At 37.3% G+C, this 27016-nt stretch overlaps 4 protein-coding genes and 1 non-coding gene across 5 annotated transcripts; 2 read left to right on the top strand and 3 right to left on the bottom strand.

The window, feature by feature from the left end:
• The first annotated feature begins 1230 nt into the window (after positions 1-1230).
• LOC130804898 (U5 spliceosomal RNA) lies at positions 1231-1346 on the top strand. The gene has a single exon (XR_009040079.1). It is a non-coding gene; the product is annotated as a U5 spliceosomal RNA (small nuclear RNA).
• A 770-nt stretch (positions 1347-2116) lies between these two features.
• Positions 2117-7712, bottom strand: LOC130804233 (BAG family molecular chaperone regulator 4). The gene is made up of 4 exons (XM_057668608.1): positions 7303-7712; positions 5444-5700; positions 5198-5344; positions 2117-2515 (listed from the first exon to the last, which is right to left on the bottom strand). Exons 1-4 carry the CDS (start codon positions 7481-7483, stop codon positions 2321-2323), a joined length of 780 nt encoding a protein of 259 aa, XP_057524591.1. The 5' UTR covers positions 7484-7712; the 3' UTR covers positions 2117-2320.
• A 2121-nt stretch (positions 7713-9833) lies between these two features.
• On the top strand, positions 9834-12995 carry LOC130803674 (uncharacterized). Its single transcript, XM_057667877.1, has 2 exons — positions 9834-10988; positions 12369-12995. The coding sequence occupies exons 1-2, from the start codon at positions 9834-9836 to the stop codon at positions 12993-12995; spliced, it is 1782 nt and encodes a 593-aa protein (XP_057523860.1).
• A 2963-nt stretch (positions 12996-15958) lies between these two features.
• LOC130804176 (uncharacterized) lies at positions 15959-17006 on the bottom strand. The gene has a single exon (XM_057668529.1). It carries the CDS (start codon positions 16963-16965, stop codon positions 16255-16257), a length of 711 nt encoding a protein of 236 aa, XP_057524512.1. The 5' UTR covers positions 16966-17006; the 3' UTR covers positions 15959-16254.
• Positions 17007-17794: 788 nt separating this feature from the next.
• Positions 17795-23132, bottom strand: LOC130804079 (ethylene-overproduction protein 1). The gene is made up of 4 exons (XM_057668403.1): positions 20635-23132; positions 19389-19680; positions 18996-19305; positions 17795-18639 (listed from the first exon to the last, which is right to left on the bottom strand). Exons 1-4 carry the CDS (start codon positions 22665-22667, stop codon positions 18329-18331), a joined length of 2946 nt encoding a protein of 981 aa, XP_057524386.1. The 5' UTR covers positions 22668-23132; the 3' UTR covers positions 17795-18328.
• Between the last annotated feature and the right edge of the window lie 3884 nt (positions 23133-27016).

Below are 27016 nucleotides of genomic sequence, written 5' to 3' on the forward strand. Positions count from 1 at the left end.
CATTTAATTAATTGGGTCAATAGTCTCAACCCAAACCCACGTATTTCGGGTTAGGTTCAGGCCAGGTTAGTAGGTTGTCAACTTTGTCAACCTAACTTCTAGAGCTGTTCAAAACAAACCCGACCCGAAAATCCGACCCGGAATCGAAAATTATCCGACCCGAAAAAATGTAAGTTTTTTAGGTTTACCGAACCGCAATTACCCGAACCGATACTTCACTCGAACCGTTTGATAACCGAAAAGGGCAAAATCGAACTCGAACTGCAACCGAATTTTATAACCGACATATAAACCTTAACCAATGTTACCCGAACTGAACAGTGATCGACCCGAGTCAAATCCGACCCGAATTATGCACGTAACCGAATGTAACCTGACTAAAACCGATTAAGATCGAACTGTTTTTAACCCGAACTGATACAAACCCGATCGATTATTAATCGAACTGTTTTTAACCCGAACTGATACAAACCCAAACCGATTGTAAATCGAACTGTTATAAATTCGAATCAAATTTTCACCTAATTTTAGCAAATTAAGTCCAATTTCATTTTTCTAATAATACGGAAAAAGGAAGAACACAAGTTCTATACAGAAGAGATTGCATACATAATATATATATATATATATATATATATATATATATATATATATATATATATATATATATATATATATATATATATATATATATATATATATATATATATATATATATATATATATATATATATATATATATATATATATATATATATATATATAAACCAATTGAAATAAATTGATCTGCCTATTAGGGCTGGCAAAAGCTGACCCGACCTGCTAACCTGATCTGAAACCGACTCGAAATTAGCGGGTTTGAGTTTAGATTTTTGACCCAATTAATTAAATGGGTCTACCCGACCTGATCTATTTATTAAATGAGTTAGGTTCAAGTTGAATATTTAAACTTGAAAAAAACCTATTTAACCCATTTATTAAATTTAAGACGGATCAACATTTGCCAAATACTTCGTAAAACTAAGATAATACCAATTACCATGTATTGAGGGATTTGTCAGCTGAAGATGACTTTCAATAAGAAAGGAAGTTGTCCCACATCGGCTAAGGGATTTGTCAGCTGAAGATGACTTTTAATAACAAAGGAAGTTGTCCCACGTCGGCTATGAAAAATACTAATAAAAGAAAAATCCTTTAAATCACTTCTACAGATCTCATACCAACTTACGCAGCCACGCCGTGAGCACAAAGCGAACTATTCTTTCGCCTTTTACTAAAGAATACCGTGTGCTCGCTGCATTATGTGGCATACGTTTATTTTTGGAGGAAGTCTTTAATTAAGGTTAAACGAGTCAAATGACCTGAAATATATGAATTTAATGACCTAAAAAAAAAGTAGGTTAAATGGGTCATTAGCAGGTTGATTTGATCTGCTACAGATCAAGTCGGGGTTTCATTTTTTGACCTATTAATTAAATGGGTCAGGTTCAGGTTAAGGGTTTATTGACCCATTTATATATGATCCGAACCTAAAAATGAGCAACCCGACCTGTTTGACACCCCTATCTACTATATCTGATAAAACAATAGGTAATTATTTTTTGTAAGTAAATGAGCATACATCAATTAAAAACCTGACTATTAACTTATTTCGATATTGACCCGATCAATAGTTATCCGTAATCGATAACTACTCGAAAAATAAAGCTCGAACCCGATCTGTACCCGAAAAAACCGAACCAATTAGTAATCGATGACAACACACTCGACACGAACTTCAACCGACACCGAACTGATGCTAACCCGATAGCTTGAATAACCGATCTCTAACCGACTCGACCCGAGTGTGACCCGTTGTAACAAACAGCCGAAAAATAACCGATCCGAAATGCAACCGAACCGAATAACACCCGTCCGAAACCGACCCGATCAACCGAATGAACACCTCTACTAACTTCGATGAACGAGAAAAATAAACGAACAAAGGTGCATATAAGCAGCCATAAAATTCCAGAATCACCTGCCTCGAATTCAAGGTCATCACTCTCCCATCTTAATGGGGCGACAGGGGGCGTTCTCCAAATGAAGCATATATAGAGGGAAAGAGAGCAGGAAATTATAATCGAAGTAAATAATATTTAATATTGTAGGTGGTCGTATACACTGATCATTATCCTCGAACAAATTCTTTGTAATAATTTCACTCAAAAATAAAACTCTCAAAGTAAATAAGGTAACCACCACAGGTAAAATAATCATATTCATAATAACAAGACTCACTTACGGATTTGTACAAGCCATAATGAGGCGTAGAATTAAGCTATTCGAATTCCACCCAGTCTTGAGTAACTTTTGTAGACGATGAAGCAGAAGGCGGAGTTAAGCTGCCGACTCCAGAATCAAAAGTCTCCCAATTGGTGGCCACTGAGACAGTATTACCACAATCGTCAAATGGATTGGAATTTTTTGCCTTCAGGGAATCCAGTGCATCCACGTAGCCTTGCACACGACGAACCTGCCCAAGCAAGAACAAGTTTCTGTCAACGTATAAAAAGTAAAATATGCACGTGAGCAAAACACATAATGGTGAAACAGAGTGACGAAACTTTTAAAGATTTAGCCACATTTAAGTAAAATTTTTTCACTTCTACACACACATACACACACAAGCACAACACATTATGACTCAAACAAGTAGTACCACAATCCATAGAGTTAATGTGCTGAATGTCGCTTCTTTCTTGCTTTACGTTGCCACCCAAGGATTGGCCTTAATATTAAGATAAAATAACATTTAGTGGGGAAGTGGGAGGAGTGAGCAGAATCGTAGAGCAAGTGGGAGGTAAGGTTAACATTAGTAGATATGTGCAATGAGAAATGTTGCAACTAAAAAGAAACACATGAAGTACTATGTATCACCTATGTTACACGGACTCGGGTACTGATATCGGATATTAGTACGTGTTTAAGTGTTGCATACATCAAAATATTCAATTTTACGCCTAAAATGAAGTTTCTAAGTGCAATACCAATGTCCGAGCATCAAGGATCGGAGGTACGTGAAGCAAAATGAAGATTCTGAGTAACATAGTTATCTCAAATTGATTTCATGATTAACACCAAGAGGCTATCGGCTAAGCCAAGAAAATTGACCTATTTTGAAACCCATAAGAGAGCTACATGTTGATGAAGTGTTAAAAAATTTAATCCTAGATACAGCAATGTATTGAGCTTATATAAAAAAAAATATTATTCCTATTAATGTTAAAAAATGTTTTCTTGATTTTCTAAATCATCCATTTAGCGTTATACCAATGGAACATATTCAAACAGATGTCTAAGGCACTTTACAATGTCATAACCTCTGATATCCTAATTGAACAACACAGGAAAGAGGACACTTCATGTGTATTGAAAATTGATGCCGGTTGGACCATCTTCAAAAACGTCAATTTTGATAAGAATACCAAGTCCCTTTCAAACACAAAGACAACAAGAAACACATATGAAGAACAACTACTTTTGTGAGAGACCGTCTCTCAAAGAAACAACCTCAAAACAAAAAGTTCACATTCTTATTTTTCCTTTAATTTATTATTAATTGGGTTATTTAACCCATATATCTACTGCGTCTCTCGAAAAGTCACAGCAAGTTGTGTATGAAGAAATTAGACAGCAAGATGCTTGCATCCCTTAACTTTGCCAATCATTTAACAAGAATGAAGCACTACATCCATCACGAGTGACTAAAAGTGAAGCTCAAGAAGATAAGGAGCGATTCAATAAACTCATGAAACTTTTTATTGAGTGGCACTCCTATATAAAACCTATCACTGCAAGAATTAGGCAACTTGCAACGTTGCAAGTTGTCTTCTAAGTACCCCTAATAAGTCACAAGTACAGCCCATAATCCCAGTCAAGTAAAACCATAAGAGGCATTAGAATAAAGTTAAACAAAAGATATAAACAGAATTATAATCATAGTTTCACAATTACGTAGAACACAAGTTCTACGGTACAAGATAACAAAATAATTTAACAAGTGTGAGATAAACACAAAAGAAGTTTTGAACTTTGTAGCTATCTTAAATGAACACAATGGAAATTTCAAGGATCAAGCTCAAGAATAAAATATGTAACACTTGGTGGAAACAACATCACATTAACTAAACAGATGCTACATTCTTTGAAAGATGTTATGCTAACAAAAATATCAAAAGAGAAATTTTACACATATAGTGCCTAATGCGTAAAGACCTTTGGCGAAAAGGTTGAGAAGACGTTATTGCAACCTCAAGTCCAGAGAATACAAAAAAAAATTTGAAAGATATCATAATTAAAGATGTTTCGAGAAGGCAACAATTTTCACCTACTTCTTTGAACTGTAAGTATAAAGAAATAGAACTATGAAAATGAACACAGGTTTAAAAGATTTACTATGTGATATAATGACAATTTCAAAGTCATTGATTCATAAAGACGCAAAAAATTAAATTAGAAATCTTTGTACAAGTGTCATGTGATTAGATTATATTAGTTTGATAGATTCTACAGGGTAACCTTATGTTTTTAACAATTTTACATGGTCACCAAAGTTTGTTTCCCTACACGGTAAACATGTACTTTGTTGCATTCTACATGGTAACCTTGTGATTCTAACAGCTCTCTAAAAGTATTTGCTGCATTCTGCAACATGGTTTTTCCACTCAAACAATAGCCTTGCCCAAGCCTTGATACCAAAAGATGAAATCAATTGCATCAACTAAATATTGTCCTCCAAACGCATCAAACAAGCATAAGCTCTTTCGGTAGATTAAGTCACTACTTTCAACTTATGGCTTTATCCACAGAATTAAACCTGAAACACTTTGTTAACGCAAGGTTACACATCAAAGCACATGTTTGTGTATGCGTGCATATGTCTGTGTGCGTGCGCGCGTGTATGTGTGCGTATGTTTGTGTAGTCAAAAGAGAGTTGAAGGGACAAGCTCAAGATGGATGGTATCCAACAACTATAATATCAGTTTAGAGCACAGATATATTTCCTTAACAACAAAAAGTATCATCGATGCACAAAATGAATCTAGAGACAAAACATAAGAATGAGTATGTCTTCATCATAACATTGAGACACAAGCAGTAAGAGTAATGTACATAAGAAAATAGTTTTCAATGTAGATAACCAAAACCAATTCACCTCATTCTTCCTCTGGATTTTTGCTTCTCCTTCAGCCTCAATGCTATCCAATTTCAACAATTGAACCATAAACATCTCAGTCAAAATGATAAACTCCTTTTCATCAACCTTTGTCCCACTATAAACAGATGCTTGCAAGGAGGAAGCCTGCTTATAGAATAAGAATTGATATAATAACAAAATCAACCAGCTTTCCACTAGCAAAGGAAAGTATACAGGAAAAAAATTGGTTCAATGAAACGTTACCCTTTTGGAAAGCTTATCAACTTCTGCCCGAACCTCAACAACTGCGGCACATGCCTTTGAAATTTCTTCTTTCTTTCTTACCTCTTCCATTTTTCTTTCTTTGCTAGCTGGACGCTCCATAAGCAACAACTTCGAGAGGTCCTTTAAACCTGCCATAAGCAGAGTCTCACCATCATCCTTCTCCCTCCCACGGAAGAAGAGTCTTTGGTCCTCCGGCTCTAATCCTGTTTCTTTTGCAAGAAGCTTCTTCAATTCACCTTCATCCAAAAACAGCATGAACCAACAATAATCAGATTTTATTCTTCCTCCCCTGCAACCTCGAGCACTACCTGATTCCTTATATTGCGTACAAAGCCAGTGCTTTAAGACATCAATCGAAAGATAATAATAGCCCTAACAAAACATTATATAACCTCAACTCCATTAAGTGGCTCACACATAGATTCCTGACTCGGGATTTGGATTTTAAAGAATGGAGGGTACGCAAATTTATCATTGTAAAACAAAGTTTTTTTCCAATTAACCGTTGATAAGAGCCTTATCTAAAGAGGAAAGATAACATGAACTAGTATCAATTTGTTTCGGAATATGAGAGAAAAGGCAAGGAAGGTTACAACCACACCTTATTCTAGTCAGAAATTGATTCAGGTGAGGTCGAGTTTAATACTACACACTCCTAATAAATAACAGAAGTGTACTTTCAATTAAATGACTCTTGCAAACATTGATTAAATTAACGACCAAGCATCACAGTCAAAGCTTGAAATTCTTAAAACATAGTGATGAAGCTGAGATAATTCATAAAACCATATTTTACGACCAAACATCACAGTCAAATCTTGAAATCCTTTACAACATAGTGATGCAGCCGAGACAATACAAGCTAATATAAAGCATCTTGAAATCCATAATCCTGACCAATCAAGATAGGTTCAGTGAATATGGAGTATTTATCAAAGGGTTCTTTCATAAAGCTGAATATTCTTGCAGAAAAACAATCAATGGTTTGCAAGGTAAGTCACATTCACATTTTGAGGGAGCAAAGATTCCATCGTTCAAAATCCCAAAGTTGATAATTGAATATTTGGTGACTAACATGATAGTCCTAGAGTATCCTCATCAATTTGCTACACTTTCGTGTTAGGATCGTCTCGCTCATTTTGTTACACTCCTAAATTTGAAAAAATTACCACTTTCCATTTCTAATCTTATTCCCAAACCCATTCATTCTTTTCATTTCATTTGCATATCTCCATTGTCCACTTGTTTTTTGTCCTTCCTCGTGCTACTTCCTAGTTCTTACAAGACCTTTTTTCTGAAAACTACTTCCTACCAACAACGCCGTTTTTGACCCTAAGTAAGGTAGACATTTTTGCCTAGGCCCAGAGTTAGAAAGGAGCTCAATACCTCAATTCATCCGTGTTGTAATATAAGCGCTTTGTAAAATTATAACTCTACTTTCGCCAAACACCCATTAAAGATCAAAATCAATCCTCTATAAAAAGGGGTCATTTCTTTCATTTTGACAAGGGCCCATAAAATACCAGGAAACAACACTACCTACCAGACCTTAACAAAGCACACTTGTGGGCTTAGCAAACAAATTTCATAAATTTAGCACTCAAAACAAAAAATCTCAGCAAAAGAACCCTAAACATAAACCAAAATCCCACAATTCATATGAAAAACTACATCATACACAAGGATTGGTAAAGGGCTAACAGTAACCCAAATGAATAAATCAAAAAGAATATGTTCATATTCCAGTACAGCACAAATTAAGAAGAAAAAAAAGACAAAACTTCAATTAAGTGAAGGAAGTGAAACGGTATACACGAGAAAAGAATAATGAAGAATACCAAAAGTGAAGATGCAAGGGACAGTGAAATTGTACAGAGAAGAACCATAAGAGACCTTGATTTTGAACATAGGACCACCATTTTCATCACCATAATTTTTCTCTCTCCTCTGAACTAACATCCCTCCAGACCTTGTCTCCGGCTCCATATCTTTGTTACTGTCCTCCATTGGATTATGCATCTATTTCTTCTATCTATGAAAAAATTACAAATTCTGAGATTACAGAAGATAGAAACTGATTACTGGAGCTGGAGATGAAAATTTATTTGTGATAGTATTTGTTAATCAGATTTTGAAGCGAGGTAGGTCGGTGGTCTTTGTTAGGTTACGTGCCATTACCTGAATGGCACAAGGTAAGAGACGACAAGGGTAGAGGTGTTTAAAGGACCTAACGACATGTTATTTACCGAATACCGAATATTTATTTGAATTAGATTAATGATTCGGCTTTAAAATACATTTACAAATATGTATATGTATAAAAAAATAATATAGATATAAGATTTGATTTAAAATTGATTTATAATACCCAATTTAAAATCGACCTAATAATTTAAATGAATGCTTCTAAACAAAAAGGAAAGTAGGAAATAGATTTTCAGAACAAATCAACATTAACTTGATACTCATATTTAATTCTCATATTTTTTATTTTGATATGTATTTATGTTATTTTATTTTTGAAAATAATATTATTACATTTATTAATTCTTATTTTTAAGATAATCGTATTTAAAAGACTAAAATTTGTAGAATGGTTTAGCTTTTGTCCCTTAAAATAAAAAAGTACCATAATATTTCCCAAATGAATCCAAAATCTCAAAATAATGACTACAAATTTTATTTAACAAAACTTTGTGGAAGAAATTATTTTTTCCGTTAGCTATTAATTGTGGAAGTTCTTTATTTTATTTCAAATATTATTAAGAATTTTAATGGTAATTAACTCATAAAAAAGTAAGCAAAAATATTGAGAGGTGATTCCTTGAAGACAAAAAAACAGCTAAAATGTTGACAATTTCTCTAGTTGGCCATTGTAGAATTTTATAAAAGTACACCTTTGGTCCCTCTTAATGGTGTTAGATTTGTTCATTTATGATTGTCCTAGTGCTTATTTTACAATTTTGTTTATGGACATAAACTTATTTTCTCTCCATTAATTTCATCATCTAAATTAAAGTTATTTTTTGTCTTATTTTTCACTAACTATTACTAAAAGTTGAAAACATACAAAAAATCATATATTGCAAAATCAAAAAGAAAATGAGTATTACTCCCTCCTATTCACCTTAAGAGTCTCATTTGACTTTTTACGGATTTTAAGAAGAGTTAAAAGTGGGACCCTAAGGGTAGAAAAGAGAGTGGTATTATGGGTTTTTAATGTAAGGGAGGAAAATTAGTATGGGTAATGAAGGGTATAATTAAAAATAGGATAAAGCTACTAAGGACATAAAAGTCAAAAACCCATACCAAAAATAGAAATTGGACAATTAAAGTAACTTGACCATAAAAGGAAATGAGACACATAAGCTGAATAGGAGGGAGTATTTCTTTTAAAAAATTGAGTTCCATTTATAATATTTTTTTCATGAACGGAGTTTGTAACATGCTCTATTTACAAATAAATGCTAGTAAAAAAGTTTTTAAAAAAGAAAAAAAGGGCTCTAACTCATACAAAATAATTAATTTAGATAATTAGTCCAACTCCTTAATAAGGTGAAAGTTATTGTTGCCTTTGTAAATTGTCAAGCTTCCTGAATTGTAGTGATGTTTATTATTCAATATTTATAGTGTAGGATAACAAAATAAATACTAATGATGTTAAAACTTAGCATAATATTTATTATGCATTGTATAACATAATATCTTAGACCATAAAGAAGAATATATGATTTTTTTATCACATTCTATAGTAATACCGAGACTAAGGTGTTTATGTTATCGTGTTAATTTCGGGTCAGATATTTTAAGTCCATTAAAAATTTAATTTTATATCCATGTTGATTTTTACATAATTCTTAATTCATTTTTAATGTAGGGTCAAATGGAATTTCATAACAAAAATTATTATCAACAATATTCTGTTGGGATGAGTTATCCCACATCGATAAATTGAAAATGGTATGCACGCTTTATAAGCTATTAGAGACCTTCTTCCCATAGTCATATGGTTTTGGGATGGTAAATATCTCCTTGACTTATGAAGTATGTGCACTTGTGTCCCCCGTTAATATGCTGGCATTCACAATAAGTCCAGCCTAATTTAACATGGTATCAGAGCCAAAAGTGTTTTCCGGGACCGGCAACACCAGTGGTTATCATCATCTACCTTAAACCTTACCTGTAACAATGGCAGAAACTAACCCAAACCAAATCATAACCATGGAACAAATGGAACACATGTTCAGATTGTTCCGTGTTCAGATTGTTCCAACAGATGCAAAAACCAAACACAAACCTTGAAACTATTTTCCCAGACTTAAAATTGGCCAAAAAATTAAACTATCAAAATTACACAACTTGGTGTAAAATGATGCAAATAGCCTTAGAATGCAGGGGTCATCTCAGCCACATCATTGACGACCCTCCTAGCATCTTTGATCCAAATTACAAAACATGGAAGCAAACGGACTCAATAGTCCTATCATGGATAATCTCAAATATAGACACTGAACTCATAAATCAGTTTCTAGATTATACAATTGCAAAAGACTTATGGAAGGGGATCGAAGTCTTGCTGAGCAGTGGAAGGGACGAACTCCAGAGCCTTGATCTGAGTTCACAAGCAAATAACATGAAACAGAACCAAGATCCATTAGAGGTCTTTTATGAAAAATTGACTACAATTTGGAAGGAAATAGACCGACGACAACCAAACCCGATGATACATGCTGAAGATATCACAATTTTTAACACTTTCATCCAAAAACAACGTCTTTTTCAATTTCTGGCCGGATTAAATGAGACGTTTGATACAGAAAAAAGGGACTTACTGAACCTTGATCCTCTCCCAACCGTCAACATGGCATATGCTACAATCAGGCGAGAAGTTTCACGGCGTGGTATCATGATCCACGCTTCATCATTGGGAAAAAATCCCTCAGAAATTGGAAGTGGGTTGGCCGTCAAACATCACCGGTCAAATTCATCATTCCGGCGTGAAATGGAGGACAAGACTCACCTCAGGTGTAGTCACTGTGGAGGAAGCCGACACACAAAGGAGGGATGTTTTAAAATCACCAGCAGAACTGGCGGCAAGGCTAACATGGCTACCAGTGCTCCCCACATCTCCGATGAACCAACCCACAGAATGAAGGCCAGGGATGACAAAAATGGTGATACAGGTGAACAGCCAGAAGAGAAAGAAGGAGACGGACCAGAAGAGAGAGAAAAGGGGAAGGATTTAGGAAGAACCCAAAAACTCCCAAAGTCCACAACTCACTCTCCCTCCAGCTTATTTAAACAACCGGGAAACCCTAATTCCCAAAACACACCTAAGCCCATTTATACTCCCAAGCCCATTTATAAATCCATAAGGCCCAACACTCCATGTTACCCACATAAACTAGGCCTCCTATGTAAACCAAGTACTTCCTCACATTGGATATTTGATTGTGGGGCCACTAGGGATGTTAACGGGGCGGGGCGAGGCGGGTATTGGCGTTACCATCCCAATCCCCATCTGGTAAATCAATCCCCATCCCCATCCCCATCCCCGCGGCGGGTATAATTTTTTTCCCCGTCCCCGCCCCGATTGGTTTGTACCTAATACCATCCCCATCTGGGTATCCATCCCCGTCTAATACCCATTTTACCCGCCCCACCACCCTTCAAATCCCCGCTTAATACCCATCTTTGTAGAAACAATTACTTTTAAATAATTTGAACATTAATCTAAGTTTTCTTTTAAAGCTCTAAAATCTAAATGACATGTAACCGATTCTTTGAATTATTGCTTTTTAACTTTTAATTTAAGAAAAAAAAAAACTGAAAAAGACAATTAAAAAATTAAAAAAAGAAAGAAAAGGCATAGACAATCAGAATGCACCCTTCCTTCCAACCTTCCCAGTTCCCACCACCACCACATCACCTCCCTCCGTCTACCTTCACACTTAAGAAATATCTCAATCTCACCAAGAAAATGTTTAAAACATTTAGAAGTTGGCTTGATAATCCATCTTAATAATCCATCAAACATTAGATCACATCAAACATAAAAACTGAAAAGATCTAAATAATCCATCTCAATGAAGTTGGCTTGATAAAATAAACAAGAAAATCAAAAAATGGAGAAAAGACAGAGACAATGAGTCGATGACAATCAAAAACTAAAAGAAACTTACCCAATGACGGGAGTGCTCTGGAGTTTTTCAAGATGACGACAGCAAGATTGAAGAAGATGGGAGTGTTTCAAGAAGAAGAAGAAGATGGGAGTACAGCAGTGAAGTGAAGACTGAAGATTCAGAAGAAGCAAATGATGGGTTGAGTTGACGGCCAGCATTGGACATTCCTATTGATGGTTTCAAAGGCCCAAAGTATTTAGGGTTTTGAAACTTTTTTTTTAAAAGAAATATAAACCGGGGTTTTTAAAGTTTTTTTAAAAATTTGAAAATAATTCAAGGTTTTTTAGAAATTTGAAAAATAATTTAGGGTATTCCAATTCTCAAATTTTGTACATTTCGTGAGGCGGGGCGGGTATCACCTAAAACCCATCCCCATCCCCATCCCCGCGGTGGGTATGAATTTTATACCCGTACCCGCCCCATGACCCATCAAACAGGGACCCATCCCCGCCCCGCCTGCATCCCTAGGGGCCACCGATACAATGACTTTTGACCCATGGGATCTTTTATTCACTAAACCACAAACCCACACCCATATCCAAACAGCCAATGGGGAGTATGTGAGTGTTGATCAATCTGGGCTCGTTACTATTTCTCCGTCTCTGAAAATTAAAAATTTCCTTTTAATCCCTAGCCTATCTCATAAGTTATTATCAATTAGCCAACTTACTCGGGAATTAAATTGCACTGTGCTTATGTCTTCTTCTGGTTGTGTTGTGCAGGATGCTCAGACGGGGAGGATTATTGGTCGTGGTACTGAACGAGATGGCTTGTACTATGTGGACGAGGCGATTCAAAAGGGTCACACTTTGCTTGCTCATGGGTTCCCTAATCATCAGTTATGGACCTGGCATCGACGTCTAGGTCATCCGTCATTGGGGTATCTGAAACGTCTTTTTCCGTCATTAGCTAAAAGTACTGTAGTTTTGGACTGTGAAGCATGTGTCCTTGCGAGAAGTCACAAACATTCTTATTCTCCTAGTTTTAATCATAGCAGTGAACCATTTGTTTTAATACATTCTGATGTTTGGGAACCTGCGCCTGAATTTAGAAAACACAGCTATTCATATTTTGTTTCATTTATTGATGATTGTACTAGAATGTGCTGGATATATTTCTTGAAACACAAATCTGAGGTTTTCGATGTCTTTGTCAAATGCTATAATATGATTATCACACAGTTTCAAGCTAAGCCTAAAATACTTCGTTTTGATAATGGAGGGGAATACATGAACCAACATATGGAAAATTTCTTCACCACCCATGGTCTCCTTCACCAAACTTCTTGTCCCCACACACCCCAACAAAATGGCATAGTTGAAAGGAAAAATTGTACTCTCCTTGAATAAGTCGAGCCCTTATGTTTGAAGCCCATGTCCCACCTTATTTTTGGCCTGAAGCCATTGCCTCCGCTGCCTATCTCACCAACCGACTACCCTCCAAAATTCTTAATTTCAAAACTCCCCTGAAAGTCCTTCGTAATCACACCATTATTCCCTCTTTACACTCCTTACCACCTCGGGTCTTTGGATGTGTTGCATATGTCCATTTACCCAAACCTGCTCGAACCAAACTTGAACCCCGGGCTGTTAAATGTATATTTGTGGGCTATGGTACTAATAAAAAGGGATACCGCTGCTTTGATCCAAATCAGAATAAGATGTATACCACAATGGATTGTGACTTCTTTGAGCATTCCTATTTTTACTCCCAGCTTCGTCCTCAGGGGGAGACTACATGTGATGACTTGAGCTGGCTTATATACTCTATAACTGATGATTTGAACCCCAAAGAGCAAGTAGGTAATCCCACAGACATTGCTACAGAAAACATAGTTTTACTTTCTCCTCAGACCCTTACTACCTTGTCTGAAGCATCTCATGATCAAGAAGTTGCATGTGAGCCTCAAGAGGTATTAACTGAACCACCTGAACCTCAAACTAATGATGATATATCTGGTATTGTTGATTCATCCTGCAGATATCAATTACCTCCAAGGAGCAAAAGAGGTGTCCCTCCAAGAAGGTATGATCCAGAGTTCGAATCACAGAGATCTCGGTATCCTATTTACCGAGAGACGAGTAACTTGGCACAAACAGCTGTGGCATTCCAAAGTAGCCTATACTCAAGTTCCCTGCCTAAGAGTACTGAAGAAGCTCTCCGAAATCCAAGGTGGAAAGAGGCAATGATAGATGAGATCTCGGCTTTAAAGAAAAACAGCACATGGGAAAAGTGTATGCTACCCAAAGGAAAAAAACCAGTAGGCTGCAAATGGGTTTTTACAATAAAGTATCATGCAGATGGAACCATTGAGAGATACAAAGCTCGTCTTGTGGCAAAGGGATATACACAAACTTACGGGATTGATTACTCCGAAACCTTCTCTCCGGTTGCCAAAATAGATACCATCAGGGTCATATTTTCCATAGCTACAAATTAAGATTGGCCTCTCTACCAGTTCGATGTAAAGAACACCTTCCTACATGGCGAAATCGAAGAAGAAGTGTATATGCATGCTCCGCCAGGTTTTTCAGATGAGTTCGCTCTAGGAGAAGGATGTAGACTTAAAAAGGCGTTGTATGGCTTGAAACAGTCTCCAAGAGCTTGGTTTGGTAAGTTCACCTCAGCAATGAAGAAATTTGGGTATGAACAAAGCCATTCTGACCATACTCTATTCCTAAAGAAGGGCGGTGGTCAGATCACATGTCTTATCATTTATGTAGATGATATGGTAATAACCGGGAACAATGAAAGGGAGATAAAAGAGCTCAAAAGGAAACTATTCATGGAGTTCGAGATGAAAGATTTGGGGAACTTAAAGTACTTCCTTGGTATAGAAGTTTTGCGATCCAAGAAGGGAATCTTCATCAATCAAAAGAAATATGTCTTAGATCTGTTAGCAGAAGTAGGCATGCTTGACTGTAAACCAGCAGAAACACCAATTGTTGCTAATCATAGATTGCAGACGACACCTGAAGGAGAACCAACTGACAAGGAGAAGTATCAGAAACTGGTGGGCAAATTGATCTATCTATCTCACACTAGACCAGACATATCATATGCAGTTGGGGTTGTGAGTCGATTCATGCACTTACCACAAACTCCACATATGGAAGTAGTGATAAGAATCTTGAGATACTTGAAAGGCACAAGTGATAGAGGAGTCTTCTTCGGTAAAAACCATCTTCTTGACCTTGTAGCTTACACGGATGCTGATTGGGCAGGTGATCGAGACAACAGGAAGTCAACGTCTGGATACTTCACCCTTGTAGGGGGTAACTTGGTTACTTGGAGGAGTAAGAAACAGAAAGTAGTCGCATTATCAAGTGCAGAAGCAGAGTTTAGAGGGGTAGTAAAAGGAATAACAGAGATCCTATGGCTAAGGAAACTCTTATAGGAACTCGACTTTCCACCAACAGGAGCTTGCAAATTATTCTGTGATAATAAAGCAGCTATTGATATCTCAGAAAATCCGGTGCAACATGATCGAACAAAGCATGTGGAGGTCGACAGACACTTCATAAAAGAAAAATTGGAGAAGGAAATCATCAGCATTCCACATGTGAGATCAGAGGATCAGTTAGCTGACATTCTCACAAAAACCATTTCCGCTGAAGTCTTCAAAACTACTTTAACCAAGTTAGGTATTGGGAATCCCATAACCTAACTTGAGGGGGAGTGTGGAAATATATTATTTGATTTGGAATATTATTCAGTAAATATTTGATTACTTGAATTAGCCTAATATATTTAGGGAATTTTTCTGATTGTCCAAATCTTGTATTTCCCTAATTATTTCATAAGAGTTTGTATATATTAGGATTGTAATTACAATGAAAATTAATACAATAAGTATTCATTAAACCCCAGAGATCTCAGCTTCCCTTAATCTTCATGGTATCAGAGCCGATAGTTCGATCAACAATTTAAAAAATGGTAGGTTCGAAAAGAATGGCATTCCTACCCTAATTTATTACTCCCACATGCGAACTTGACGGGGGTTCGCATGTGAGGGGGGGTGTTGGGATGAGTTATCCCACATCGATAAATTGAAAATGGTATGCACGCTTTATAAGCTATTAGAGACCTTCTTCCCATAGCCATATGGTTTTGGGATGGTAATATATCTCCTTGGCTTATGAAGTGTGTGCACTTGTGTCCCCCGTTAATATGCTGGCATTCACAATAAGTCCAACCTAATTTAACATATTCAATGGTAGGCCAAATTATTATCGTATGTACCTTGTTCAAATTAAATCATTACACTAATCATTGAATATCACTTTTCAATTCAAGTCAATCAAAATTTACGTTTAAAATGATTTTATTATAATTATTAAACCCCATAATTCAATAAATTCTATGTATTGCATAGGCCTAAAAACTAGAGTATATGTACAAGAATAATGTAAAACAAAACTAGAATAGCTTATATAATACAATAGTGTACATAAAACTAGCTTCAAATGATATTAACTACTTTTTAACATTGCAAAATCTATAACAACCTATTCAAAGTCATCTGCTCGTTGCTCGTTGCTCGTTGCTCGTTGTTTATCGCTCGTTGCAGTATCTAGAGTGAGCGATATATTTGTGATAACCAGCTCATTAAAACCTAGTCACGCTGGAACGAACCCTTCTAACAGGACTCTTAACCCCACAAAGCTTATGTTTTGCACGCCAAGGAAAAAAGTATTGAAAACCACAACCCTTAGATAGAATTTTACTACAACCATCATGACTAAGCTTAGTATGATCACTTCTTAGTAGTTCTTTGTTGGCAGCTAAAGCAGACAATGAAGAAGCAGCCAATGCAGTTGCTGCAGGAAGAAATCTCTGAATCATGAAATTAGGCGAGAACGATCCTTCGTTACTTCTAGCAATGTCGCCTTCTAAATTGAATCGTTCACTGAAATTCAACGACTCTGCTAAAGAAAACAAGTCTATAGCATCCGAAAAACTAGTATCATCATCATTTTCATGGTGATTAATTTGATTAATACGATCATCAGAACCATAATCTCGAACATAGTTCAGTGTAGGGTGGCCTCGTTCTTGCCAACGAATAAGAGGTGGCTTAGGAAGAGGCAAAAACACGCCTTGTTCAACACCATAATCACCTCGACTTCTTACCATCAAATCTTTAGGCTTACCGGGACTTTGCTCCCACGAAAAGGGCACTCGTTCACGCGAGGCACGTAGTGAATTTGCACGTAACAGGGCAGTGCTAGTCGCACAAGTAAGATTGGCGCGTCTTGCTGACATGAGGGGTGCATCGAGATCTAGCCTTTTAGGGCGTTTCGTATCAATGTCCTTCATTTTTGGTGTGTAAGCAGGGAAACTAAGGTAAGCTTGTAGGATATTATGTGTTGCATTTGAGTATTCAGTTAGTTATTAGTATGATTTTTAACAGAAAAGTGTGTAAGTTGGTTGTGAATTTAATGTAAAGAAGCTGAAACTCTGGTTTCTCGTGTGATCCAACCAAGTATTTGTATTGTGGCTTTTGGCAAGTTACAAGTGGCTTTATAATAACGAAGCTTTAGAAAGTAGGTTTACATATAAAGTGTGGTTTAGAACTAACTCTCTTAGCTGCTAATCATTTAAACTTGCCTGTTGGCCACTCTACAGAGCTATCTAAAATTGACCTGATAAATCGAAATTGAGTATGATCTGTAAATATAAAATCCAAAATTGTCCTCATTAACCAAAACATCTACTGATCTTTTTTATAATATAATATAAGATTCCAAATTGAATTATCAGTATTTCTATTAAACACACAAATTTGAATTAACCTGATCTGAAATACCATACCTTTGGTTATAATATGACCTACTCAAAAGGACTAATACATCATTGTTTTTGGGGTTTTCTTTTTCCACCTTGTTTTGCTAAGTTTTTTATTTTTCATTTCTATTAGGAGTATTAGGTTGTGTTGAATGACCAACTTACATTGATGCTTATGAAAAATTACATGGTACATGATCATTAATGATAGTGTATAACTCATATAACCTAGATCTCACAGATTTCTTCTCCTTGGCAAAAAGAAATTTTATCATTCGACTATATATGCATATTATGAAACCCGATACTTTACTTCAAGGGGATTCCAATCTGAGATGTTTGGATTTTTCAAAACTACATAGACAGGCAGAAGAGAACTGCTATTTCCATATGAACCAAGACATAACTTTTAATTGTTTAAATAACAATTAAGGCGAAGTTGTTTAACAAATAAAACCGAGTTCAAATATAGAACGATTGGGGTTGAACAGAGCTTGCTTTGATTTCGAGGATGTGCGTGTAAGCAACACTGATATAAGGGAAGGCCTGTTTGGGTAGTTTTTGGGGGGGCGGAAATCGCCAATCCACCGATGCAAAACAAATACATAACATAATGTTACAACAAGAAGACAGAAACCCTGTGTACAGCTGATCATCTACACAAAACCAAGCTCTTCAGCTGCAGCATAAAACACGGCTGCACGAGCAGGTAATGTCACAGCAATCCTTTCTCACTGCAACCAAGTCGATATCGTATTTACAAGTTGACTTGCCTCTTCTCTTTCATCTCGTTTCCCTGAGTTTGATGTTCGATCTCATGAACATCCGTAAACAAATACAACAACAACCAATCTGCAAACGTTATCTTCAAATGCCGACGGGAAATGCTCGGTTTTTACTGAAAACCTTGTGCAGCACTGTTGAGATTGTCATCCAAGTCCACCGAGTCGGTTTGACTCGCAGATTCGTATCTTCCCAGTTGTGGATCATTAACTCGTTCTCGAGCCTCTTCATAAAGCTTGAGTGTATCCACGTGGGTAGGATCGAGACAAAGAGCTGCTTCACAATCTCGAAGTGTGGCAGCATTGTTGCCCATGGAGTCGTGAAATGCGGCTCGAAGATGGAGAAGCTGCAAATCCGGTTTGAAGAAAATGGCTTTTGATAGTTCTGATATTGCCTCCTCCTCTTTGTGGTCGTCCATTAGCACTGCACGTATTTGAACAGTTAAAAGAATTAGAAAATCTTTTTGGCATCCAAATTCCAAATAATGATGGGATGAGTACGATCAATCTATCCAACTAAAATGCCGCAAAATCCAAAAATGTAGTAAATCAATGTTGAACAAGCTTTCAGAAATCGCTTTTTAAGGGCATCATTTGATTTTAACCACTTATGGACTTGGACAAACATGGCCATCAAGGTAGCCAAGAGATTTTTCAACCAAAAATGCGCTAGTTTTCATTCCATTACCACCGTTTTAATACCACATACCAAACGGGCCGTAAATCTTCTACATCAAAAACACCATGGGTGAGAAATAATAAGATTATCAGTAAACATACCAGCTGCCCTGTATCTATATGGGTATGTCCTCAGGGGATCAAGTTGTGTTGCCATCGTAAGATCTCTCTTTGCCGTTTCACGGTCACAATACTCTGAACGTTTTTCATAAGCTGATGCGTTGTTCCTGGCTTTTTCTATCAACTTTGTCATCTCATCAAATGCAGCTTTTCGCTGATTTTTGAGATGATACACCCGTGCTAGACCTTGATGAGCTCTGGTGTGTTTAATGTTAAGAGCATTCATGTAGCAGTCAGCAGCTAGATCCAGCTTTTCACAATCAACATAGACACTACCTAAATTATTTAATGCCTGTGGACGGAGAAGTAGCGTGAATAACAATATGGGTAATAGATTATATCTCACCAGCAATAAGGGGTGAAAAAAATACATACTTGTCCTTTACGTAAACCATCTGAAGGGCATCTAAGAGCTTCCTCCAGAAGATGAATAACATAAGATGAAGACTCCTCGTCAAGATTTGAATCTGCTAAAGCATATGCTTTCAGGAAAAATGCTTCAAATGATCTCTGGATGGTAATGGATTCTTCGGCCTTTGCTAATGCTTCCTCACGATGGCCTGTATCGTATAAGATCCAACCTTCGTAAACAAGCTTTTCATGGTCAGAATTGGAACAGTTTCGAGCCAACCGTAGACTCCGCATAGCAGCCTTCTGGCAATTCAACCTGTACATTTAATCAGGATATGGGAAAAACCATTGTTAGGTAAAGAGCTAAAAACGATATAGAGGGCAAGAGGATACACTTTGGAAGATGCTGAAAAAGAATTAAGTGAACACCTTCCAAAATTCCCATATATAACTTTCGTTACTTATGACTTCTAATAATTGGACTAGAATGTCATTATGGATAAATTTCAGTTCAAATAATCTGGTCCAACGGCCTATTCGTAAAAACTGATCAAATCTCAAGTGGTCAATATCTTAAATGAGTAAAGAGATAGCTTCTATATAGTGTTCAAGTCAGTTTCCAACTCGACGTTATTTTTTTATTTTGTTTGTACTTTTGACTTCATAAACATTTGTATGAAATCCCAATAACTTGAGAGATGAGACCAACTTCAGACATAGGATTAGTACAATTTAGATGAACATATGTCGATTGTATACTCCCATTAAAGCTTGAATCATAATCAGAATCTTACTCTATATCTAGTCCTGAGAATGGCAAAAACATAATCCATGGGAGTCCCTGTTTCCCACCATATATGAACATCAACAGATTAAAGTTAAGATTAATTCATATGCCTAACCCAAAAGAACTTCTAATATGTAATTAAATCTAAAAGGAATTGGCCATAACAAAACAGGGAGCAGATTCTAGAGAAATCAGTAGTATTAGCCCACAGTCCGTCAATAATTTGACTCACTAAGCTGTACATGAAGTAATCATCATAATTATATATCCTTGCATAGTGCAAAATAGACAGTAATTCATGCCAAGTAGACCACGAGGTGCAAACAGCGTAAGGATCTATCTATGCTTAGCACAATGACAATAAGTATCATTTCCTTAGAGATAACAGAAAAATAAGAATGATCAAAATTTAGTCAGCATAACTTCATATTAGAGGAATTAAAGAATGAGAATTGTGCACATAGTTTTCAGTTATGTTCTCACCGCAAGAGGAGGAGAGATTGGCGAAATCTGAGGAGACTCTTCCCAGGGTCATTGGCCAGCATATGATGCACAACAGCTAAAGATCCAATATCGTCAACCGACGACCATCGATCATACAATTGCATCCAGCAATCAGCCTGACTCCATTGCTGGACATGAGGGCGAAGAAGCTCCACCAGCTGCTCTCCCGGCATTTTTCCATGGAACATCATGTAATCCGGGTCCAGTGTCAAAAGCGCACGAATATCTTTAAGAGCCCCTTCATAATCTTCAAAAGCAATGGAAAACCAAGCCCGCAACTCAAGGCAGTCAGGAGACACCTTGAATCCGATGACTTTGTTTATCTCAGAGATGGCTGCTCCTAATTTACTTTCTTCCAACAACGCAATCGCTCTATACTTGTAAGGAAAAGATAAAGTTGGATCCAATTCAGTCGCCTTCTCAAGATCAGCCAGTCTCTCCTTACCAATACAATATAGGGACCGTTCCTGATACATCCACCCAGTGGGATTACAATCAGAAATTAATGAGTTCATCAACTTGTATGCAGTATACTTGTGTCCGCGCTTATACTTTGTCCTCGCAACACCTACTACTGAATAAACATGACCAGCCTCAACAGATGCCTCAAACCAATATTGGGCATCTTTATATTCTTTCCTCTCATACATTACACAACCGAGTTGATGAAATGCCAGTTGTTTCTGCCACCTTTCGGCTGCAGAGTCCACCAGACGCTCTAATAGCATTACTGTTGTATTAGACTTCATGTCCTCTTCAATGGCGGTTTGGCTAAGAAAATAGTACAACTGGAAGGTAGAATGCCCCGTCAAGGCTAGCCTTTTACTAGCCTCCGAGCTGCAGAAGAATTTCATCACCTTCTGGTCGTGCAATGAACCTGGAAGGTCTCTCAAAAACACCTGAAGACAAGCAGCAACCAAAAGGGATGCCGTCTCCTCAAGACCATATTCCATCAACATCAAAGCTCTCTCTTTATCAGTAACCAAAGATGATAAATAAGCATCACAATCAGATTTTAGTTCATCACAACAAAACTTGTTTGCCAAAGAAAGTAACTCTAATACAAGTTGGGGATCCAAGGAATTCACTTTCTTCCTCCTACTATAAAACTCAAGGGCTCTTATAACCTGAATAGATATCCCATTCTGTGTAAAGTTTATCTTCTCCCTCTTTGATTCTACAAAGCTTCCATACAACAATGTTTTAAATGGCCTAGAAAGCGAAGCCATATGGTCACGAATGCACCTAACCTCATCTTCTCCAACAACGAAAGACATATCGAAATCATCCTCAGAAGTCGAACACTCCCCATCCTCAATCCTAGTAAAATCTTCCAAATCACATTCATTAGCCTTAGAAACCTCAACACTATCTCGCCTACGACAAACACAGTCATCGAAAGCCGATTCAAGATCATACCCAGGAACCAAACTAGCTCTAGGACATTCAATATTCCTACCACAACAATCCAAAGGAGAAGACCCATTTAACTCATCCTCTCTCCTCTCAAACCTCAACCAAGCAGCCAAAACAATCTTAGTATGCACATCAACAGCATGTTGCCTAGCTGATCGAAGACTACGACGAAACAATTTGGGGTCAGAAAGACCCCTGAAAATAGCACATTGTTCAAGATAAAATAGAGATTTTTCAAATTGTGGGGAACCTTCAATTCTTCTATAAACATCAGCTAGGGTTTCAACAAAATCAACAAATTTAAGGTAAGGTTCTACCTGGGGTTCTACTAGATCTGTGGAAGGAAGCCCAAATGGTAGAAGAGATTCCTGTACAAGATTTGCTTGTAAGATCTTAGAATCCAAATTTGATGATGTACGAGTCTTAGATCGGACCGAGTTGACTCGGAACTGGTCTTGAAGCTGTTGAAAAAGCTTATCTCCAGAACCACCAGCGTTGTTGGTGTTTGAAGATGGATTAATGGCGTAAACTTGGGTACTTTTACACCCCTCAATAAGCTTCAAACTACGCATCGTTGACAATATGTTGTTTTGCATTTTATGGGAACCCCAGAAAATTAAATCAAAATCAAAATCAAATCAAACAAGGAAAGTTTTTCAAGGGAGGAAGATATGGAAATGGGTATATGGGTAAATTAAGGAATCAATCAATCAGATAAACATTAGCAAGAAAATTGGAATCATGATGGGATTGAGAAGTTTTGTTCATGATTGACTGATTCAGGAAGGAAATTTCGAGGAAGAATAAATAATTTATTTAATTAAAATATGTAATAAAGGAATTTAAGTTTATTTTTTAAAAATTGATGGAATGGGGCAGGAAGGAAGGAAGAGTGATCGGAGCACGTAGGCCGGCCAACGAGAAGAAGAAGAGTGTGGGGTGGCCGTTTGAACGGCCACTCTGTCTTTATTTTTTCTCTTTTATTCTTTTTTTTTTCTCTGTTATTCAGCTTCAACAAAATATTCAGATTTTTTTTATTTTTTCGGGAAAAAACAAAAAGTTGAATAATTTTCACAAATTCTCCCCCGCTCCCCTTGGGTGAAATTTTTTACCATTAATAGTTTTTTTTTTTTTTTTGAAATACACCTAGAACAAAGCCTACTCAACCGAAACCAAAGAAAGCAACACATGAGAGAACGGTGGAAAACAAATTTTTCTCAGAACCACACTCAACATCCCATCTGGCCACACGATGAGCTACGGAGTTTCCACCACGACCAACATGACTGCACTAAAAGTCCGAAAAGAGAGAGTTAAGAGAGACAACTTCATCAACAAAAAGGTACAAAGGGTACCATTCATAATGCTTGGGCAAGATAGCAGAGATGATAGACATAGAATCACCTTCCAAATGAACTCGAGAGTAGCCAAGTCTAGAGGCCAGCTCCAAACCAAAAGAAGTTGTCGCAGCCTCACTAACATCAACACTCTAGACGCCTTGACTCTACGCACACCAGCAGCAACAAGAGATCCCGAATGATTATGAATCACCACTCCCAAACCATGGATAGGATAATTAGGAACATAAGCATCGAAATTGACCTTATACCACCCAAACATTGGCCGACACCAAACCGAGCTGCTCACCACCGAAGGACCTCTACACATCGAAATCTTAGCCGAATAGGCTTGACAATCACAGACCGTCTTAAAAAACTAGCGGCTATATGAACAGGATCCAAGACTTTATTCTCAAAAACTCATTTATTACAAATAAACCACGACGCCCAAAATAAGGAAGAAATTGTAACAAGATCCTCTTTGGAGACATGATCATGAAGCCAAGAAACAAGAGAGGCAAAAGAATCCTTGGGGGGCATCCTTCACAAATTGGATCAAAGGGAAAGACTCTCAAATTTTAAAAGGGCAACACACGAACAAAGCGCATGAATAACACATTTAGACACCGCAGAGCACAAAGCACACCCCAAGGAAAGAGCCAAGTAGCGATTGAACCGAACCTGACTAACAGCCAAAGAATTCTTACATACACGCCATAAAAAGTGTTTGAGTTTAGGAGCACCCTCGATATTCCAAACATTGTTCCAAACCTTGCTAGACTGGGCACCCTGAAAAGAGCCATGAATAGAATTGGGACCAAGCTTACCCAACCAATAACCAGACTTAACCAAGTAATTTCCATGCTTAGAAGGCCACCAAAAAATACAATCACCCGGGAAATCACGAGACAAAGGTATTTGAAAAATATCATTCCTCTCAACAACTGGAAAGAGGCTATCCAAAACCTCCCAACGCCAACACCCTGACTGAAAATCAATAAGATCAGCAATAGAACTATACTCCACAATAGTCATCGATCTAGAGGGATAATCAAAAGAGCCATTCAAAGGAAGCCATTTATCCTCCCACACATTAATGGAAAGCCCATTACCAATCCTCCACGCCAAACCATCAACAAGTAAAGACTTAAAACCCTAAATACTCCTCCATGTAAAACTAGGACGTGACCTCGTTGAGCCTCGATAACCGAAGAATGTTTAAAATACCAGGCTTTGAGGATCCCCCCAAGAGAAGGATTAACACCACAATGAAGTCTCCAAACCTGCTTAGCTAACAAAGCCATGTTAAAAACTTTTAGGTCACGAAAGCCCATACCACCCAACCTCTTAGGCATGCATGAAGAATCCTAACTATGTCAATGAATTTTCCTCTCATCACCCGTAGAAACCCACCAAAATTGAGCTAACATGGAGTGAATAGAATTAATAATACCATCGGAAATACGAAAAATGCTCATTATATAAGTGGGGATAGATTGAAGAACAACTTTGATTAAGACTTCCTTACCCGGACGAGAAAGAAGCTTACCCTTCCAACCATGAATCTTCTTCGAGATCCTATCGACAAGGCAAGAAAAAATAGCCTTCTTAGACTTACCAATAATGGTAGGTAAGCCCAAATACTTAGCATGTCTCTCCACCTCTTGAACACCTAACAGACCAACCAAAGCATCTTTCGTAGAATGAGGCAAACCTTTGCTAAAGGACATCTCTGTCTTGCTAAAATTAACTCTTTGACCTAAAGCTCTCTCATAAAGCTAATGATATTAGCTATAACCAAGAATTCATGCAATATAGCCCTAGCAAAAAAATGCTATCATCAGCAAAAAATAGATGAGAAATATAAGGAGCACCCCGAGAAGCTTGCACACCATTAATATCCTGACTCTGCATAGCCCTAGAAACCAAAGAGGAAAAAGCCTCAGCCCAAAGAATAAAAAGATAAGGAGAAATAGGATCCCCTTGACGAAGACCTCTCGAAGGCTTCACATGACCAAACACATTCCTATTGAGTTTAAAAGCAAAGGAGACACTTGACACACAATCGAAAATCCGCCTAACCCAATTGTTGCTAAAGCCCATCCTAATCATCACCTTTTCAAGAAAACACCACTCACTCTATCATAAACCTTGCTCATATCCAATTTAAGAGCAGAAAAACTCTGACTACGATTTTTATTACGCTTCATCGAAAGGAACGCCTCAAAAGCCATAAGAGCATTATCTATAATAGAACGGTTGGGAATAAAGACACTTAAATTAGGCGAAACAGTAGAACTCAAAAAAGGCTTTAGCCTATTAGCCAGCACCTTAGAGATCACCTTGTATATCACATTACAACAACTAATTGGGCAAAAGTCACCCAAAACCTTGTGCTCGTGCGATTTGGGAACCAAGGAAATGCACATTTGGTTTAAGTGGCTAAGATCAATAAGACCCCTCCACCATTTCTTAACCAAATAAACCACATCATTACCAAGAATATCCCAAAACTTTTGGAAGAACAAAGCATAAAAACCATTCGGGCCCAGAGCATTATTAGGATGCATTTGAAAGAGAGCTCTTTCAATCTCATCATCAATAGGATCCGCATCAAGGGCAGCATTCATATCATCTGAAACCACTCGAGACAAACCATAAAGAACCTCATCAAAAACAAGGGGGGACGAGGTAGCAAACAAATTCTCAAAAAAAATTGGTAATAACGCACTCCATATCTTGCCGGCGAGTAAGCCAAACCCCATTATCATCATGAAGACCATGGATGGTATTCCATCTCCTTCACGAAGAGGCCTTGTGATGAAAATATTTGGTATTAGCATCAGCCCGAATGAATTAATATGACTCCTCAAGCAAATGAAGCTCATCCAACTCCTTAGAAAGTTGATCACAAACCGAAATAGTATTAGCATGAGGAACCCATCTTTGAGCTTTGGCAAGAATTTTCTCCACTTGACGAATTTTCTTTTTGACTTCACCAAAAGAAGAATTAGCCCAACTCACGAGCCGAGAAGAAACAGACACAATGCGACTCTGAAAATCATCACCAACATGCTTATTCCAAGCTTTGGCAACCACATCCCTGCATTCATCCTTAGACAACCACAAAGGCTCAAACCGAAAAGGACGTTTCCCCACGTTCCAGATACGCATACGACAAGAATTAAGTAAAATAGGAGCATGATCGGAACGATAGATAGGGAAATGCACAATTACCAACCATAAGATGATCAATTTCCTCCTTATGCTTACTAAGCCCCTTCCTAGGAGACGCTTTAAGAAATAAACCCCACCCACAACTATACCTTTATCATGATCAACAATTATGAAATATAGAACCGCAGAGAAAGCAAAAGAAAGGCGACCTTTCGTATTTAAAATCCACCTTAACCACTATATCGCCTCTTAACTTAATCCGTTGGAAACGTCGAAGAGGTTTAGTAATATCCAAAAGAACCCTAACACGTCTGTATGGCTCAATATCAAGAACATCCTCCTCCACCTCCATAACTTGATGTGGAAGTGTAATGGGACCTTTTTAGAGTGTATGTGTTAGCTTAAGAACAAGCTCAACAAGGAACGAA

Source organism: Amaranthus tricolor, chromosome 17 (assembly GCF_026212465.1).
Source record: "Amaranthus tricolor cultivar Red isolate AtriRed21 chromosome 17, ASM2621246v1, whole genome shotgun sequence".
Taxonomy (NCBI): Eukaryota; Viridiplantae; Streptophyta; class Magnoliopsida; order Caryophyllales; family Amaranthaceae; genus Amaranthus; species Amaranthus tricolor.

Bases quoted from the DNA above. Each gene is read 5' to 3' on its own strand.
- LOC130804233 (XM_057668608.1), bottom strand. From the start codon at position 7,483: ATGCATAATCCAATGGAGGACAGTAACAAAGATATGGAGCCGGAGACA. The intron at 5,701-7,302 runs GTATTCTTCATT...TTTTGGATGAAG, and splicing joins CCCTTGCATCTTCACTTTTG to GTGAATTGAAGAAGCTTCTT. The intron at 5,345-5,443 runs GTAACGTTTCAT...TTCTATAAGCAG, and splicing joins TTGATAAGCTTTCCAAAAGG to GCTTCCTCCTTGCAAGCATC.
- LOC130803674 (XM_057667877.1), top strand. From the start codon at position 9,834: ATGATGCAAATAGCCTTAGAATGCAGGGGTCATCTCAGCCACATCATT. The intron at 10,989-12,368 runs GTAAATCAATCC...TGTGTTGTGCAG, and splicing joins ACCATCCCAATCCCCATCTG to GATGCTCAGACGGGGAGGAT.
- LOC130804079 (XM_057668403.1), bottom strand. From the start codon at position 22,667: ATGCAAAACAACATATTGTCAACGATGCGTAGTTTGAAGCTTATTGAG. The intron at 19,681-20,634 runs GTGAGAACATAA...TTAAATGTACAG, and splicing joins CAATCTCTCCTCCTCTTGCG to GTTGAATTGCCAGAAGGCTG. The intron at 18,640-18,995 runs GTATGTTTACTG...AAATACGTGCAG, and splicing joins ATATAGATACAGGGCAGCTG to TGCTAATGGACGACCACAAA.
- LOC130804176 (XM_057668529.1), bottom strand. From the start codon at position 16,965: ATGAAGGACATTGATACGAAACGCCCTAAAAGGCTAGATCTCGATGCA.